The sequence below is a fragment of the Pipistrellus hanaki genome (assembly GCF_964339955.1).
Source record: "Pipistrellus hanaki genome assembly, chromosome: X".
NCBI lineage: Eukaryota > Metazoa > Chordata > Mammalia > Chiroptera > Vespertilionidae > Pipistrellus > Pipistrellus hanaki.
The window spans coordinates 35505029-35524219 of record NC_140524.1 but is presented as its reverse complement, the minus strand read 5'-3'; the positions used below and the strand labels follow the sequence as shown (position 1 = coordinate 35524219).

The following is a 19191-nucleotide window of genomic DNA, read 5'->3' as shown; positions in this document are numbered from 1 at the left end:
GCGTCGGCTTGGGGACTGAAGGGTCCCGGGTTCGATTCAGGTCAAGGGCATGTACCTTGGTCGCGGGCATATCCCCAGTAGGGGGTGTGCAAGAGGCAGCTGATCGATGACTCTCTCTCATCGATGTTTCTAACTCTCTATCTCTCTCCCTTCCTCTCTGTAAAAAATCAATAAAATATATTTAAAAAAAAAAAAAAAGGCCATGCATGTGTATCAACTAATCAGAATCATACAATCAAAAGAATAAAGAGGGTTTCTTTCAGGATGTAAAATAAATAAATAAATAGAGTACTTTTATTAGATAGTTGGCAATGTTCCTTTGAACCTATTTGAGTGTTAAAATTGATGTGTAAACTAAATGGCTTTGCAGTTTAGATTTGATATTTAGAAGAAATTTAGACCATTAGATAAAATTTTTTATTTTCTTATTGGTCAACAAAAACTTCAATATTTATTATTATTAAAATATTGATTCAAAAATATATTAATTTTATTTTTATAATAAATCTTTATTGTTAAGATTATTACAGGTGTTCCTCTTTTTCCCCCCATTGTTCCCCTCCACCTGATTCCCCACCCCACCCCATGCTCTTAACCCCTGCCACTGTCTTCATCCATAGGTGTAACATTTTTGTCCAATCTTTTCCCCCACCCCTCAGATCCCTTTCCCCCTGAGAATTGTTAGTTCACTCCCTTTCTATGTCCCTGATTCTATTATATTCACCAGTCTATCTGTTCTTCAGATTTTTTATTCACTTGATTTTTAGATTCACTTGTTGGTAGGTATGTATTTGATGTCTTTTTGTTGTTCATAATTTTTACCTTTATCTTTTTTTTTTCTTCTTCCTCTACTTAAAGAATACCTTTCAGCATTTCATGTAATCCTGGTTTGGTGGTGATGAACTTCTTTAGCTTTTTCTTGTCTGTGAAGCTCTTTATCTGACCTTCAATTCTGAATGATAGCTTTGCTGGGTAGAGTAATCTTGGTTGTAGATTCTCACTATTCATCACCTTGAATATTTCTTGCCACTCCCATCTGGCCTGCATAGTTTCTGTTGGTAAATCAGCTGATGATCATATGGGTGCTCCCTTGTAGGTAACTAACTGTTTTTTCTCTTGCTGATTTTAATATTCTCTCTTTGTTTTTTGCCCTTGGAATTTTAATTATGATGTGTCTTGGTGTGGTCCTCTTTGGATTCCTTTTGTTTGGGGTTCTGTGTGCTTCCTGAACTTGTAAGTCTATTTCTTTCACCAGGTAGGGGAAGTTTTCTGTCATTATTTCTTCCAATAGGTTTTCAGTATCTTGCTCTCTCTCTTCTTCTGGCACCCCAAAACTCCGGATGTTGGTACTCTTAAAGCCATCCCAGAGGCTCTTTACACTATCCTCACACTTTTGGATTCTTCTTTCTTTCTGCCTCTCTGTTTGGGTGCTTTTTGCTTCCTCACATTCCAGATCTTTGGCTTGACTCTTGATGTATGTTGATCTACAGTTGAGTTTCTATATATTCTTTATTTCAGACAGTGTATGCTCAATTTCTGACTGGTCCTTTTCCTTTTTTTTTTTTTTTTTTTCTCATTAAGGTTCTTGAAGGTCTCATCAAGTTTCTCAGCAGATTTTAGAAGATTTTTGAATAACCTTATAAATGTGGTTCTGAACTCTGTGTCATCCAGTAGTTTACTTTCCTCCATCTCTCCCATTCGTGACATGCTTCTGTGTCTCCTCATTTTGGTTGCCACCCTGTATTGATGGAGTTGCTTTGTGTGGTAGGTGACTTATAGGGGCCAGTAGCTCAGCTTCCCCAATCACCCGAGGTGGTCACTCTTGGTACACTCCTTTGTGGGCTGAGTACAAAGTCCTGGTGTAGTTAAGCCTTGACTGCTGTTGGTACACTGGGAGGAATTGAATAACTGCTGCGCTGGAAACATGCTTATGGTGTAGGCCTTGTTTCAGTGGGGTTTTGGTGCTCATTGAGTCTGCCTCTTGAATGTGTCACTTATGGATGTGAGGAGTTGAAATCTGATGTCTCACACTGACCATTAGATACACTGGCTTCTGGATCTCCAATGGGGTGCAGTTCAGCTACTGTCTGAGGCCACCCTGCAGGAGCTACAATGAGAACCACGGTCCTCTCCTCCCTGCTTAGAGCTTGGAGGCTTTGGAGCTGTCTGCACAGGGTTGCAAGTTTGCTAGGTTAAACTGCAATAGAAAAGGTCATTCATATGCAAAAGCCGCTGCTTGGAGCTTGAGTGTGTTTGTATATTGTGTGGGGTGGAGTCTCAGGGTGTCACTAGGTTAAGGCATGGCAAACAGTGATGGCTGCCAGTGAGCCATCTCTGCCTCTCCAACCATGTCCCCTGTCTCATGCCCCAGCACAGCAAACAATTATTCTTGCACGCAGCTCTGCAAACAAGCCACCCTCACTTTTCGACCCGATGGCAGACAGTCCAGCTTCTCCCCCAAAACTGGATTTCAGAGAGATGGGCAGTTTGTCTCTCTTTGGGTTGAAGAAAGCCATACCCGCCACCAGCTGGGATCTGCCGCCAGCCCGTATCACACGTTCGCCCCCGTACCTCAGTTTTTCAGTGCTTGTGCCCTGAATGCTCTTTTCTCTTTTTCTCTAGTTGTAGAACTTCCACTCAGCCAGCTTTCCCATGGTTCTGGGTGATAGACGTTTTGTCTTTTAGTTGTAGTTTTGAAATTGTTGTTCACGGCAGCCGTTTAGATGTTTATATATGCCGCTATCATGGATCCTCTCAAAAATATATTGATTTTAAAATAAAATTATGACACACCAATTTCACAAGGAGATAAGAAAAAGATGTGCAAATACCAAGGCAATAAATTTTCACAGTGAATGAGTTTATTTCTAGTTTGTTACAGTTAGAGAAAATTGTTTTAAAATGTATTGTAACACAGATAGGAGAGAATCCAAGATGGCAGCATAGGTAGCACCTAACTGCAGCCTCACACAACAATTTCAATAAAATACAACTAAAATACAAAATGGACATTACCCAGAACTACAGGAAAGTCGACTGACTGGAAATTCTACAATGAGAAGGAAAGGGAAAACCAGAAGGAAAATCAGAGGAGTTGTAAAAGCCTAAGGTATGGAGACACATTGCGCATGCGGAGAGGATGGAGCTGGAGAGGAGGGGGAGGCTGAGTGCCTGGCTGGCGTTCCCTAGCGGGAAGGAGATAAAAGCTCCGGACTGTGCTGAACCCCAGATCTGACAGCACTGAACCCCAGTTCTAGGCCAGACCCTGGGGACCCAGGCTCAGACAGAGGGAGCCTGGGCTGATAGGCAGAATCTCAGGGGAGCAGCGAAAGGCAGAGCCCCCGGAGGCGCACATATTATGCACAGAGGATGGACTGTTGACTCTGCAGCTAGATTGCCCTCGTGGGAAGGAGACAAAAGCTCTGGACTGTGCTGAGCCTCAGTTCTGACTGCACTGAACCCCAGTTCTAGGCCAGACCCTGGGGACCCAGGATCATACAGAGGGAGCCTGGGGTGTAAGGTGGAAACCCAGTAGAGTGGCGAAAGGAAGTCCCGGAGGCGCGCATGTTGCGCTCAGAGAACGGGCGGTTGACTGTGCCGCTGGATTGCCCTAGGGGGAAGAAGACAAAAGCTCCAGACTGCTCTGAACCCCACTTCCAACTGAACTGAACCCCAGTTCTGGGCTCATTGGAGGAGAGCCTAGACTGTTTGGTAGCAGGCAAAACTTGAGGGCACCTTTCTCTCAGAGGTGCTTGCAATGAGTACTGAAGGACCCTGAGGAACACTGAGACTCAGGAGCCTCATAGGACGTGGCTGACGGAAGCCAAGGCTGTAGGCTCCACCCTGAAACTCCGCCCCATTCAAGATGAACACAGAGACTTTTATGGCTACCAACTCAGGGAAGCTGCGAAAATACCGAGACCAGGAAACAGATCACAAACAAAAGAAATGGAGGAAAAGAAGCGACTGGATATAGAGTTCAAAACCACGCTTATTAGGTTTTTCAAGAATTTCCTAGAAAAGGTCAATAAGACCTATGAGGATATGAAAAGGGATCACCTAGAAATAATAAGTGATCAATAAGAAATAATAAGAGATCAACAAGAAATAATAAGGGATCAACAAGAAATAATAAAGGATCAACAAGAAATAAAGAATACATTGTCTGAAATAAAAAAATATTATACAGAGTCCTAAAAACAGAATGGAAGATCGCAAGAATCAAGTCAAAGATTTGGAACATAAAGAGCCAGAAGATACCCCTCCGCAGAAGAAAGAAGACAAGAGAATCCAGAAAGTTGAAGATAATGTAAGAAACCTCTGGAACAACTTCAAGTGAACCAACATCAGAATTATGGGGTCCCAGAAGAAGAGAGAGAGCAAGATACCAAAAACATACTGAAAGAAATAGTGACAGAAAACTTCCCCCACCTGGTGAAAGAAATAGACTTAAAAGTACAGGAAGCGCACAGAACCCCAAACAAAAGAAATGCAAAGAGGACCACACCAAGACACATCATAATTAAAATTCCAAGAGCAAAAGACAAAGAGAGAATATTAAAAGTAACAAGAGCAAAGCAGGTAGTTACCTATAAAGGAGTTACCTATACGATTGTCAGCTGATTTCTCAACAGAAACCATGCAGGCCAGACGGGAATGGAAAGAAATATTCAAGGTGATGAATAGCAAGAACCTACAGCCAAAAATACTCTACCCAGCAAAGCTATCACTCAGAATCGAAGGCCAGATAAAGAGCTTCACAAATAACAAATAACAAAAAAGCTAAAGGAGTTCATCACCGCCAAACCAGAATTATATAAATTGCTGAAGGGGGTTCTTTAGGAAGAGGAAGAAAATAAAGATAAAAATTATGAACAACAAATATGTAACTATCAACAAGTGAATCTAAAAACCAAGGGAATTAAAAACCTGATTAACAATATTAACTGGTGAATATAATAGAATCAGAGGTATGGAAGGGGAGTGGACTGATGATTCTCAGGGAAAAGGGGAGTGGGGGGTGCAGGAAGAGACTAAACATAAACTGTGCACCTATGGATGAGGACAATGGGGGGTGGGGAAAGGGCAGAGGGTGGGGTAGGAAGCTGGTGGAGGAGAGCAATGGAGGGAGGGGAACATTTGTAATAATATGAACAATAAAAATTTATTTTTAAAAAATAATGATAATAATAATAAATAAATAAAATAAAAATAAAAATAAAAATATATATTTTTTTAAAAAAGACCTTGGTTGCAGGCACATCCCCAGTAGGGGGTGTGCAGGAGGCAGCTGATCGATGATTGTCTGTCATCGATGTTTCTAACTCTCTATCCTTCTCCCTTCCTCTCTGTAAAAAAAAAAAAAAAAAAATATATATATATATATATATATATATATTTTTTTTTTTTTAAGAAACTTTTAGAGAATATCTCTGAACTAAAGAAGGCTTCCAAAACTGCTCAATGCCACACCCCACTTTCTCCCTTTCTCCAACCACCCCACTACTTTCTGAGCTCCCTTTTTTAAACTTGCCCTCCCTTTCTCCTCTTTTCGCTTCTTCACCAACACCCTCTACTGACTTAGGGGAAACTAAGAATATAAAACTAAACCAGGATAGGCCAGAAAAACCAGAAATTCTGGCAGCTGCCTTTTGAGAAAAGCCAGTCCCAGGACAAGGGGAACAAGCAATAATTTATTCTCCTTTAACTAAAGCAGAATTAAGGGATCTAACTAAATATTTTTTAAATATATTTTATTGATTTTTTTTTTACAGAGAGGAAGGGAGAGGGATATAGAGCTAGAAACATGGATCAGCTGCCTCCTGCACACTCCCTACTGGGGATGTGCCCGCAACCAAGGTACATGCCCTTGACCAGAATCGAACCTGGAACCATCAAGTCTGCAGGCCGATGTTCTATTCAGTGAGCCAAACCAATTTTGGCTCCTTTTTATTCTTATTGATATTGGTTCTGATCTCTCTGCCCTGATTTATACCATAAAACCACAGTTCAGAGCATCAACCAGTACTCCTCACATCACCATGGAGCAATACTACCCCCCATACATCCATAAGTGGCTAAAAATAATTTGGCCTTGGGTTATGTGATACATAACAAAGACACTTCGATTGAAACAGGGGTCACCTAAGACCATCGGAAAACACAGATATTTACATTACTATTCATAACAGTAGCAAAATGACAGTTATGAAGTAGCAACGAAAATAATTTTATGGTTGGGGGTCACCACAACATGAGGAGCTGTATTAAAGGATCCCAGCATTAGAAAGGTTGAGAACCACTGACCTAGAGGAAGAAATTGTCAGGATTGGGGAAACTTTTTCTGCCAAGGATCATTTGGATATTTATAACATTATTGGGGGACCATACAAAATTATCAACTTAAAAATTAACTTGCTAGTTTTTCTCAGTGGTTAGAGCATCGGCCTGTGGACTGAAAGGTCATGGGTTGGATTCCGGTCAAGGGCACATGCTCGAGTGTAGCCTCAATCCCCAGTGTAAGGTGTGCAGGAAGCAGCTGATCAATGATTCTCTCTCATTATTGATGTTTCTATCTCTCTCTCCCTCTTCCTTGCTCTCTAAAATCAATAAAAATATATTACAAAAATAAAAATTAAAAATTTAGCTTCTAGACAATAGGGTAGTGAAGTCCTGGAGCAGAGGGTGGGGCAGGCTGGAGGGGGTAAATGGGGGGTAAGGGGGAGCATATGTAATACTTTCAATAATAAAGATTTTTTTTTAATTTAGCCTGCTAAAGGACCTAAATGGACACTTCTCAAAAGTGGACATACAGAAGGCCAAGAGACATTTAAAAAAAAATGCTCAAAGTCAGTAATCATCAGAGAGATGCAAATCAAAATGACAATGCATACCCTCTCACACCTGTCAGAATGGCTATCATCAACAAATCAACAAAAGACAAGTGCTGAGCAGCAGGCCAACCAGCCACCTCTGCCCAACTCTGTCATCCACTTGCCTTTCATCATTGTGAACACCAGCAAAAAGACCGTCATCGACTGCAGCATTTCTAATGACAAATCCGAGTATCTATTCAATTTTGACAACACGTTTGAAATCCATGACGACATAGAAGTGCTGAAGCGCATGGGGATGGCCTATGGGCTGGAGTCCAGAAGCTGTTCTGCTGAAGACCTGAAAATGGCAAGAAGCTTGGTGCTGAAAGCACTGGAACCCTACGTGACAGAAATGGCTCAGGGATCGCTCAGCAGTGTATTCCTCAGTTTCGACCCCTACTGGCACAAGGCTTTCTGCCAGTGATTTGACCAACGGTGCGGACGGGATGCTGGCCACGAGCTCCAGTGGGTCTCAGTACAGCGGATCCAGGGTGGAGACTCCCGTGTCCTACGTCGGGGAGGATGACGATGACGAGGAGTACGAAAACGATGAGAAAGACTGATGTGTTTGCTCACTGGCCACACTCCCCTCACGTTCAGCTTCAGGAAAACATGTTTAGGAAAGAGAAACTTTTCTTAATGTGGGCTTTCCTGTTTCTTTTTGGCTTCCTCCCAAGAAGATATTGGTAAGCTATTGCATTTGACGTGCACCTCTGATAAGCAAGCGAGGGCTGTTTTCTGCAGGGTCTTAGAGGGGCTGCGGTGTACTGATTCTAGTCGCTGGCGCAGGGCTTTTACTACATAGGATTTTGTGTTTTCACTTTTCTATTTTTTTTTTTAAATTCAGAGTTCCTTTTTGCCCTTTAACAATTCTTGCTGAGTTTGCTGAAGAAGTTGTACTTCCATCTACATCAACGAAAATGCTCCGAAGGCCACTTACTTGCAGCGGGCTGAGGGGCGCCACCCCACGGTGGAGCGTGCGGCTCCAGGCCGAGCTCCCATTTGTGACCCACTGCGGCATCCGCCGAACCATGCGAATGGCGGAGCTGCTTTCCAACATTGAGCACCACAAAGCCTATTATGACGTCTTTCCCCTTAAATTATATTGACTGCGTGATTCCATAGACTTTTCCTTTTTTCCTTTCTTCTTTTATTTTTCCCCCATAGTGAAGCAAGCATTCGAAGTTGTTCATTTGTGTTTGTGTGTGTTTGATTTGGTAGTTTCCTGCTGTGCTGGTGCAACTGTGAAAACTCTGGAAATCTTGGGATGGTTTTCTGCTTATGGTAAAATTTGCCTGATTTCTTACAGGCAGCATTTGGAAACTTTTTATTATATAGTTGTTTACATACTTATCAGTCTATCATTTAAAGACATGTACTGAAACAAATGTTGTATTTGTTTCATGAGCATCTTCCTGTAATCTATTATAAAGTTGAAATTAAATATAGGGAATGTTTAAAAAAAAAAAAAAAGACAAGTGCTGGCAAAGATGCGGAGAAAAAGGAACCCTTGTGCACTGCTGGTGGGAATGCAGACTGGTGCAGCCACTGTGGAGAACAGTATGAGGTTTCCTCAAAAAACTAAAAATGGAACTCACATTTGACCCAGTAATCCCACTTCTAGGAATATATCCTAAGAAACTTGAAACACCAATCAGAAATAATGCATGCACTTCTATGTAAATAGCAGTGCAATTTACAATAGCTAAAATTTGGAAATAGCCTAAGTGCCCATCTGCAGATAAAAAAGCTGTGGGACATTTACACCATGGAATACTATGTGGTAGTAAAAATGAAGAAACCCTTACCATTTACAACAGCATGGAGGGACCTGGAGAGTATTATGCTAAGTGAAATAAGCCAGTCAGAGAAAAATAAGTACCACATGAGCTCATCCATATGTGGACTCTAATGAATAACATAAACTGGTGAACAAAATAGATCCAGAGACATAGAAGCATAAAACACACTGACCAATTTCAGAGGGAAGGCAGGGGTATGGTGGGGTGGAGAGAGATTAACTGAAGAACATATATTGAAATACGTATTGCCCATGGACACAGACAATATTGTGGTGAAAGCCTGGAAGGATAGCATGTGGGACGGAGTGGGTCAATGGGGAAAATCAAAGGGAACATCTATAATACTTTCAAAAATAAAGATAAATTTTAAAAATTAGCCTGGTATAATTTGGCCAAACATTTAATTAACTCACCCTGATGCCTTGGCAGGGCCAGACCAAATGATTTCATGAGCCAGATGTTCCCCACCCCTGCAAGCAACTGAGGCACAGAGAGGAAAATTGACTTCCCCAAGGGCACACAATTGGTAACCTGAAGAACCAAAATTCTAATGCAGTTTCCAGAGTCCAGAAACTGTCCACACCTATAGCCTCTGCAAATGAGAGCAATAAATGAGGCTATACTTACTAAGGGATGTTATGAGGATTAATAAAATAATGTATGTAAAGCCCAATATGTGACAAGTGTCTGACAGGTAGCAGTTGTGTGTATTATAGATTTTTCCTTCTGCACTTAGAAATCTGCATGGCCTTGTCTCGGGATAGAAAAACCAAAGAGGTTGGAGGGAAAAGAACAGAAGCCAGGGGAGAAAAGGGTGAGGTAGAATATGGAAGGGGAGTCGTGGGGTTTTGGGGGAGAAAGAAACTTTCCTTTACCCTCCTAGGGTCCTTTTGCTGGTCTAATAATCAAACAGACATGAGACAGATTAACAAGAGAAAATAAGTAAACTTAATTAAATATGTATGTCTGGGGACCTCACATACATGAGAGAGTCAGAGATTCCACATACATGAGAGGTTCAGAGACAGAAAGGAAAAATGAGGTGTATATGACATTCTAAGCTAAGGATGAGGAAAGTGCTGTGGGGCTTCAGAGGGGAGGAAGGTCATTCCCAGGCTGATAAGAGGAGCAGATACTCAGTAATTAGGAGTTTGCCCTGCCCTATAGTTAGGTCACAAAGGGTTATTTCAGATGATAAGTCTTTTTATGGGCTAGGGCCCTAATTTAAATTCCTTAGAGAGGTAAAAGTTTATCTTGAGCCTACAGGGTCTCTGTTGTTCCCTTTAGCTCAAAACAGCCTGCATACCACAGAGGCACATAGGGTGACTGATTCTGAATCCTTACTGGGTAAACGAGAAGAGAGGCAACCCTGAATACTTAGGAAACAAGAAGCCTAACTGGCTGGGTCTTGAGGAAGCGTGGAGACTCTTTCTCAACAGCAAACAAACTTGCTAACTGCAGAGCAGATGGCAAATCCGAGAGGCTTCCGACTCTGAGGCCTCCTCCGCCCCACCCACTCCACCCTGAGGCTGCCAGGGCGGTCCTCGCTTCCCGGCCCGGCCGAGTCCGTCCCCCTACGGGCGGACCGCGCCCGCCCCCTCCGCCGAGAGCCCGGGAGCCCGGGAACCCCAGGCCCGAGACACTTGTTGTCCCGGAGGCCGGGGCCGGGGCTCAGGTGGTGGGGCGCTATGGCGACATGGCGACGTGATGGCCGGCTCACTGGCAGCCAGCGGCTGCTGTGCGCAGGGCTGGCAGGCGTGCTCAGTTTGAGCCTCACCGCGCCGCTGGAGCTCGCCACCGTGCTAGCCCAGGTCGGCGTGGTGAGGGGTCGCTGCCGGGGACCGTGGGCCGCGGGGCTCGGCGTCTGGCGAGCGGAGGGGCCCAGGGCTCTGTGGAAGGGGAACACGGTGGCGTGCCTGCGCCTCTTCCCTTACAGCGCCGTGCAACTCACCGCCTACCGCAAGTAAGGGCCGGGCGAGCGGGCGGACGGGGCCAGGAGGAGGGATCGCTGGGGATCCTGGGGTCAGGTCCCTGCCTTAGGCCCCAGCCCCTTTTCGGATCGCGTGGGAGCCTCTCAGAGCCAATTTGGCCAAAAGGTGACAACGAGGGCCCAAAGCGCAGTCCCTAAGTTTGTCACGTGCTCTTGGGATTCCTGCCTCTCCAGGTGCGGTTTTGTGGGGGTAGCACTGGTCCAGACAGGCTCAACGGGTTGGATCAGTGAGGAGGTGCAATGTGACAAAAGGAGATTTGGGGGAGGAAGTGAAGAGATCTCTGCAGATGGCTCCTAACCATTCATTCCACAGTCCACCAACTTGGAAACTGCCTTGGCTAGCCTAGGAGAGACCCCTTGGAGAAGGCGAGTGTATGCAGCTGTGTCTCTGTGACCATAGCCCACAGAAGAACGTGTTTGATAGGGGTAGATGGCTCAATCCATTGCCACAAAAAGACCAGATTTCTACACACACACACAAATAAAGCCTGTCTTTAGGGTCCAACAGAGGCCACAGCTGCTTCTCATGCTCACTGGCCTCATTCTTCTGTTAGGGCTTCAGGCTTACCTCAACAGCTGCTTTTTATGAAACGACTAGAGGCCTGGTGCACTAAATTCTTTTTTTGTGTGTGTCCTTCAACCCAGCCTGCACCCTCTCCAATCTGGGGACCCCTCTCCAATCCGGCCTAAACGGCCAGTCGGACATCCCTCTCACAATCCAGGACTGCTGGCTCCCAACTGCTCGCCTGCCTGCCTTCCTGATTGACCCTAACCACTTCTGCCTGCCAGCCTGATTGATGCCTAACTGCTCCCCTACCAGCCTGATCGATGCCCAACTGCTTCCCTGCCAGCCTGTTTGCCCCTAACTGCTCTCCTCTGTGGGCCTGCCCCCCCCCCCCCCAACTGCTCTCCCCTTCAGGCCTGGGTCCCTCCCAACTGCCCTTCCCTGCAGGCCTGGTCACCCCCAACTTCCCTCCTCTGCCAGTTTTGTCACCCCTAACTGCCCTCCCTTGCAGGCCTGGTCCCTCCCAACTGCCCTCCCCTGCTGACCATCTTGTAGTGGCCATCTTGTGTCCACATGGAGGCAGTTATCTTTGACCACATGGGGGCAGTCATCTTGTGTGTTGGAGTGATGGTCAATCTGCATATTACCAGGATAGAGGCCTGGTGCACAGATGAGGGCCAGCTGGTTTGCCCTGAAAGGTGTCCAGGATCAGGTTGGGGGTTCTCTTGGGGCATGGGGCAGCCTGGGCAAGGGGCCTATGGTAGTTTGCAGGCTGGCCAGGCCCCCTGGCAACCCAAGCAGAGGCCCTGGTATTTGGGGTTTATCTTCTACAATTGAAACTTTGTAGCCTGGAGTGAAGCCAAGCCTTCTGCTTGCTTCTTAGTAGCAGCCATTTCTATTGGGATTTGTGTATCTTCTATAATTGAAACTTTGTAGCCTTAAGCAGAGGCCTGGGCCAGCCAGGGTGTATGGAAAGCTTGGCTTTCTCCATCACCAGGGCCAACCCTAGCCTCCTGCTCTTTCCAGCTCTGTGGCTGCTGCCATTTCTGTTTGGATTTATGTATTTTCCATCATTCAAACTTTGTAGCCTTGAGTGGAGGCCTAGGCTGGCAAGAGCCGGTGGAAAGCTTGGCTTCCTCCATTGCTGGGGAAACCCAAGCCTCCCTCCTGCTCTCTATGGCCGTAGCCATCTTGGTTGAGTTTATTTGCATATTTGCTCCTGATTGGTTGGTGGGCGTGGCTTGTGGGCGTGGCTTGCAGGTGTAGCGGAGTGGTGGTTAATTTTCATATTGCTCTTATTAGATAGGATGAGGCCAAATGAGTCTTAAAGCTTCCTCAGAGCTCATAGATTTTTTTTTTCCTTTTAGCTGAAAACAAAGCCTAAAAGAATGAAATCGTAAGTGATGCAATTTCAAAGAGGGAATATTCCTATATTAGGAAGGGGAACACAGTGCTTCCTAATTCTGAAGACTGATCTTGGCTCTGAATTAGACAAACAGCCCACAGTCTTGACCACATTGTTCAGCCTTGGAAGCTAATAGTCAAAGAATTTTGCCTTTGACTCTGGGAGGCCAGAGCTGGAAGGCTCACCTGGCAGCTGACAAGCAAGATGGAATATACATTGAAATTATTACCTCAACCAACCTTATCACTGAGTCCTCCAGGCCAGGGCTCATTTAATCTATGCCTGGGAGTAGAGTTACCTTGTCTTCCTCTGAGAAGGAAGATGGTGAGAGTACCAGGCATTTCTGTCAAGGCTCTCTTTCCTCCCCAGAACCCCATTACCATCAGCAACTTCTGGCCTGAAGTCTGTAAACAGCTGAGCTATAATGGCTCATCTTCTCCTCACTTCACTTTCTTCTCCACGAAGCATACCCAGTGGAAAAAGGCAGGTTTAAGTGTTGTGGCTTTTCTGCTAACCACCTAGTATACAGTATACCTGTATACATCATTTGATTTTTAAAACAGATTGAGATATAATTGACACAAAAATTGTTTATATTTAAAGTGTGCAACTTGGTATTTTTATGTACACTCAAATTATTACCTCAATCAAGCTAATTAATATATGTCACCTCTATGTAGTTATTTTATGTGTGTGTGTGTGTGTGTGTGTGTGTGTGTATACATGCATGTGTGCATCACTGAATTTTTAAAATTCCTGTGAGGTCCATAGCATGAGAAATATTCCCATTTTACAGATGCAAAATTGTACTCCAACTGGCCATACCATTAATCAATGACAGCTGAGCTCCACTGCTGGGCTTTCTGACTTCAAATCTCATATTCTACTACATCATGTTGCCTTTTTCTCTGACTTTATTTCACATTAATTTAGCAAGTCTTCATTAAGGACCCATCGTGGGCATAATACTGGGAATGAGGCAGGGATGAAAGGGGCCTGGTCCCTGTGCCCCAGAACTGAAAAGTAATAGAAGAATAAGAGTAGTGTGTCCATAGTGTAAGATTGCCATGGTTGAAGTGCTATAGAAATAAACACTTCCGATGAGGGATGAAAAGGAAGAGATGTGAAGACTTCACAGAGGAGAAAAACCACCTGAGTTTGGTCTTAGGAGAATGAGTAGGAGTTTGCTGGGCAAAGATAGGGAGAAAGATATTGCAGGTAATGTTATGAGCAAAAGTGCAGGGGTGGGAAGGCATGTAGCATGACTGGAGCATAAGGGGTGTCTACAGCAGTAATGGGAAATACAGCCAGAAAAGCAAGTTAGAATCAGATGTTGGAGGGTCAGGTAAAAGAGTTTGGACTTTTCTTGGTATGCAAGAGTAGCTGTGGGAGTTTTTTCAAGGGAACATGCTCTCATTAAAGCAAGTCAGCAGGAATAATTGTCACCTGAATGCAGGGTAGGATGACTAGAGAGGAGGAAGACTGGAGAGGGGTGACATAACCAGTTAGGAACCTATTGCACTGACCAGTAACAGCTGAGTACACCTGCAATAGACTGGTGACAGTGTGAGTAAAGAAGATTTGATGGATCGGAGAGGAAGAAGAGATAGTTATTAAGCTAGGTTTGCTAATAGTTTTTTCCCTGCAAGATAATTTTTTTCGTTCTTTCTCTTTTGCTATTTAATAAATCTTTATTGTTCAGATTATTACCATTGTTCCTCTTTTTTCCCCCTATAGCTCCCCTTTACCCGGTTCCCACCCCACTCTCTGCCCTCACCTCCCACACACACTGTCCTCATACATAGGTGTACCATTTTTATCCAGTCTCTTCCCACACCCCCACACCCTGTTCCCCCTGAGAATTATCAATCCACTCCCTTTCTATACCCCTCATTCTATTATATTCACCAGTTTATTCTGTTCATCAGATTTTTAATTCACTTGATTTTTAGATTCACTTGTTGATAGACATGTGTTTGTTGTTCATAATTTTTATCTTTGCCTTTTTCTTCTTTCTCTTCTTAAGGAATACCTTTTATCATTTCATATAATACTGGTTTGGTGGTGATGAATTCCTTTAGCTTTTTCTTATCTGTGAAGCCCTATATCTGACCGTCAATTCTAAATGATAGCTTTGCTGGGTAGAGTAATCTTGGTTGTAGTTTCTTGCTATTTATCACTTTGAATATTTCTTGCCATTCCCACCTGGCCTGCATAGTTTCTGTCAAGAAAGCAGTTATCTCCCTTGTAAATAACTGTTTTTCTCTTGCTGCTTTTAATATTCTCTTTGTCTTTTGCTCTTGGCATTTTAATTATGATATATCTTGGTGTGGTCCTCTTTGGATTTCTTTTGTTTGGGGTTCTCTGCACTTCCTGGATTTGTAAGTCTATTTCTTTCACCAGGTAGGGGAAGTTTTCGGTCATTATTTCTTCAAATAGGTTTTCAGTATCTTGTTCTCTTCTTCTTCTGGCATCTCTATAATTCAGATGTTGGTACACTTGAAGTTGTCCCAGAGGCTCCTTACACTATCTTCATATTTTTGGATTCTTTTTTCTTTTCTAGTTGGGTGTGTTTTGCTTCTTTGTATTTCACATCTTTGACTTGATTCTTGTTATCCTCTAGTCTGCTATTGGATCTCTGTATATTATTTTTAATTTCAGTCAGTGTATGCTTAACTTCTAGCTGGTCCTTTTTCATATCCTCAAGGGTCTCTCTAAATTTATTGGTGGTTTCTAGAAAATTCTTGAAAAACCTTATAACCATGTTTTTGAACTCTATATCCAGTAGTTTGCTTTCCTCTATTTCTTTCATTTGTGACCTGTTTCTTTGTCTCCGCATTTTGGCTGTTTCCCTGAGTTGATAGAGTGGCTTTGTGTGCTAGGTGTCCTATAGGGCCCAGTGGCTCAGTCTCCCCAGTTACTTGAAGTGGACACTCTTGGTGCACCCCTTTGTGGGCTGTGTGCACAGTCTTATTGTAGTTAAGCCTTGATTGCTGTTGGTATCACTGGGAGGAATTGACCTCCAGGCCAGTTGTGTCTGTGCTGTGAGAACTTCTGTGCTGAAGACACCCTTATGAGGCAAAGACTTGCTTCAGTGGGGCTTTGGTGCTCACTGAGTCTGCCCCCTGAGTGTGTCCCTTATGGTTCTGAGGAGTTGTAATCTTGATTGTCCCACTCTGACCATTATGTACACTGGCTCTTGGATCTCCAAGGAGATGCTAATTTAGCTTCTGTCTGAGGCCACCCAGCAGGAGCTATGGGGAGATCTGTAGGTTTCTCTTCTTTGTCTGGGGTTTGGAGGTGCTCAGATGAGGCCCAGCTGTGAAGCAATGCAAGCTGCTATGAGGCCTTGGGTCTTCTTTTGGATGTTCTGGGTCTCTCTGACTCAGCTTCAGTTTGTTAGATAATTTTAGATTTAAAAGGATCAGGCCATTCATATGCAAAGCCTCTACACACAGCTTGGGTGGGGCGAGGTCTCAGGGCAAAGCAAATAGCAATGTCTTCCCATCAGCCCTGCCCTAAGAGGCCCCTGGGTCTCAGTGTCCCTCAGTAATCGCTGCAAGCACCTCTGAGAGAAAGCCACCCTGGAGTTCCGCCCACTGCCAGACAGTCCAGTTTCTCCCTGTATGAGTCTGGGTCCCCAGAGTCTCACTCGGAACTAGAGTTCAGCGTATTGTGGAGCTTGTGTCTCCCTCCTGCTTGAAAAAGACAGCCATGTACTCTGTTGCCAGCCCTCTTCGTACGCGGGCCTCCGTACCTCTGCACTTTACTTCCACAGCTCCTCCGAGTCTCAGTGTGCTTTTTTCTTTCCTTCTAGTTGTAGAATTTCCACTCAGTCATCCTTCCTGTGGTTTTGGATGATGTCCATTTTGTCTTTTAGTTGTAGTTTTGAAGTGGTTGTGCGAGGCAGCAAGTTCAGGTGTTTACTTATGTCACCATCTTGGTTTCTCTTGCAAGATTATTTTCTTGGCTGGTGAGAGGTCAATGGGGATATGGAGGGAAACAAACAAAATATTATTTTCTTTCTTGAAACTGGAAGGTATTATTTCAGTGAATGGCTAGACATAGGTAGAAAGTAAAGTGGTTGGTTAATCATGGTGCCATCCTTCCTACATAAAGAGGATACTTTTTCTCCATCATTATACTGATTCATATCTACTCTTTCCTGACCATGAATTTGCAAAATAGTTTGCTTGGGGTAATGGTACAGCTTATGATCATGAATTTTAGCACAACAAACATCCCAAATGTTCAGAGAATGGAGTGGTTAAGTAACTTGTCCACAAACACAATTAATGACAGAGCTGGAGCTTGAAACCAGGTCTTCTGGCTCCATAGTCCAGGAATTTGCCCACCATTGTGATGCTGAAATGTCTACTTGCTTGGGCTAATGATCAAAAGAGTCCATTCAGGAGCATCTATTAGGAGCTTGGTACTTGTAATAAATAAATAGAACCTAACAGGAAAGATGGCTTTCAAATACATCAAATAGTAGACCATCGTCCTTTACACCACAACTGCTCACCTAGCTGTATAAGCATTGGTTTGGGTCCCTTACAGCTCTGAAGCTGTTCATCACCGACACCAACTCCTTATTGTGTAACAACTTCATGAGCTTATGTTTGGCTACTAACCTGTATTAGGTCAAAGTGTTAGAAGTTCTAACTACATATATCCAGGGTGTGTGTAATATTTGTGTGGCTGAAAAGAAGGGGCTACTGCTGTTCACCAGCTTATCCAATCTCATTGGCAAAAACTACTGTGCATGTGGGGGTAGGAGGAGAACAGCATAAAGGGGAACACTGGTACCCTGGCCAATCAGATAAGATCTTAAGATGTGGGGATCAGAATGACATCATTGGCCTTTTAGGGTTGCCTGCCTTGACTCTGTGATTCTAAAGGGAACCAATTAGAGGCCATTGTCTCTGTGTCAGATGGTCAAAGTTTGAGAAGAAGGGACTTCCTTTCGTTTTGACATTTTAAAAATATGTTTTTATTGATTTCAGAGAGGAAGGGAGAGAGAGATAGAAACACCAATAATGAGAGAAAATCATGGATCAGCTGCCTCCTGTATGCCCCTTACTGGAGATCAAGCCTGCAAGCGGGGCATGTGTCCAACTGGGAATCAAACCATGACCTCATGGTTCATAGGTTGATGCTCAACCACTGAGCCACATCAGCCAGGCTGGTTTTTTCTTTTCATTTTATGTATTTGATAGTAAGACATGACTCTATAAGGCAATCTGATATAAGACAGGGTTCTTCTTCCTAGTTCATCAAGTCAACCAAAAGCTTATTTCCTCTCCTGTTACCCTTATCAGTCGTTTTTTCAGCAGACTGTTGAACTCTCTTGTGATCTTTGCTGAGTGTTAACACAGTGTCTGTCACATTGTAGATATTCAATAAATGGGTAATGGATTAATTAATGCCATGGAAATGGCCAAGTGGGATAGGGAATAAGGACGAGGCAATGAGAATGAATGGTGTTTCCTTTGGCATTTCAAACTCCATCTTCAGATTGTTCCAATTTGCTGTGGTCCACTCCTCCAGTCAAGCATTTTCATTTCCTCAATCTCCCCTTCCCCTTTTAAGGTCCTTCCCCCAACTGAACTGACCAGAGGAGAGAGGAGTAAGAAACAAGGAAGTGTGGCTCAGCTGGTGTGGCCCAATGGTTGAGCATTGTCCCAAGCACCAAAAGGTCACTGGTTTCATTCCTGGTCAGGACACATGTCCACGTTGTGGGCTCCATCCTCAGTAGGGTGTGTGCAGGAGGCAGCCTGTTGATGTCTCTCTCATCAGTGTTTCTATCTATCTCTCCCTTTCCCTTCTTCTCTCTCAAAAATAAATAAAAACATTTAAACAGAAGAAAAAAAGGAAGTGTGCAGGGAGTGAAACTGAGGTAAATGGCATATTGATGGTTGCCAGATTTAGTTGCCTGCATCTTTAAAAGGTTGACTCATATGATTGTTTCAGGTGGTGCAGTTAAAGTACATTAACTAGCCGAAACCGGTTTTGCTCAGTGGATAGAGTGTCTGCCTGTGGACCGAAAGGTCCCAGGTTCAATTCTGGTCAGGGGCATGTACATTGGTTGCGGCCACATCCCCGGTGGGGGGTGTGCAGTAGGCTGCTGGTCAATGTATCTCTCTCATCGATGTTTCTAGCTCTCTATCTCTCTCCCTTCCTCTCTGAAAAATTAATAAAATATATTTTTTAAAAATAATAAAAAATAAAGTACATTAACAAAATGAAGTAAATATTTTCCTACAGATTGAAGGAGATGTGTTTTGTTTTTGTTTGTTTGTTTTTATCAATGAGTGTTTACTTGGAGCAAGGAGCCATCCTAGAAGCCCTTAAATAACTGCATCTGAATACCCACTCATCTTATTTAAGGCCTTGATTTTCTGACAAACTGGAGGAGCAGGAAAGGCACCTCTCCATTGTAAGTTTGAAAGCCAAAGCACTAGGGATGTTCTACAATGAATTATTTTATCCTAGCTCTGTTCACTTTTTTTTAAATTTAAACCCACCATTACTATCTCTCTCCTTCTCTCCCTCCCCACTCTGGCAGAAATCTTTCCCCCCTGATTTTCAAGACCTTTGTTATTTTATCCTAT

The 19191-nt window shown here is 43.7% G+C and overlaps 1 protein-coding gene and 1 pseudogene across 2 annotated transcripts in view; both read left to right on the top strand.

Moving 5' to 3' along the window:
• The first annotated feature begins 6885 nt into the window (after positions 1–6885).
• Positions 6886–7596, top strand: LOC311615419 (transcription factor Dp-1-like; annotated as a pseudogene). The gene has a single exon. The product of its transcript is annotated as a transcription factor Dp-1-like (transcript).
• Positions 7597–10198: 2602 nt separating this feature from the next.
• The window catches only part of SLC25A43 (solute carrier family 25 member 43), a 34779-nt gene continuing 25786 nt past the window's right edge, over positions 10199–19191 (top strand). The window contains exon 1 of the mRNA XM_084870408.1: positions 10199–10640. Coding sequence (XP_084726534.1) covers positions 10366–10640 — 275 coding nt within the window. The 5' untranslated portion in view covers positions 10199–10365. The remainder of the gene's footprint in view (positions 10641–19191) is intronic.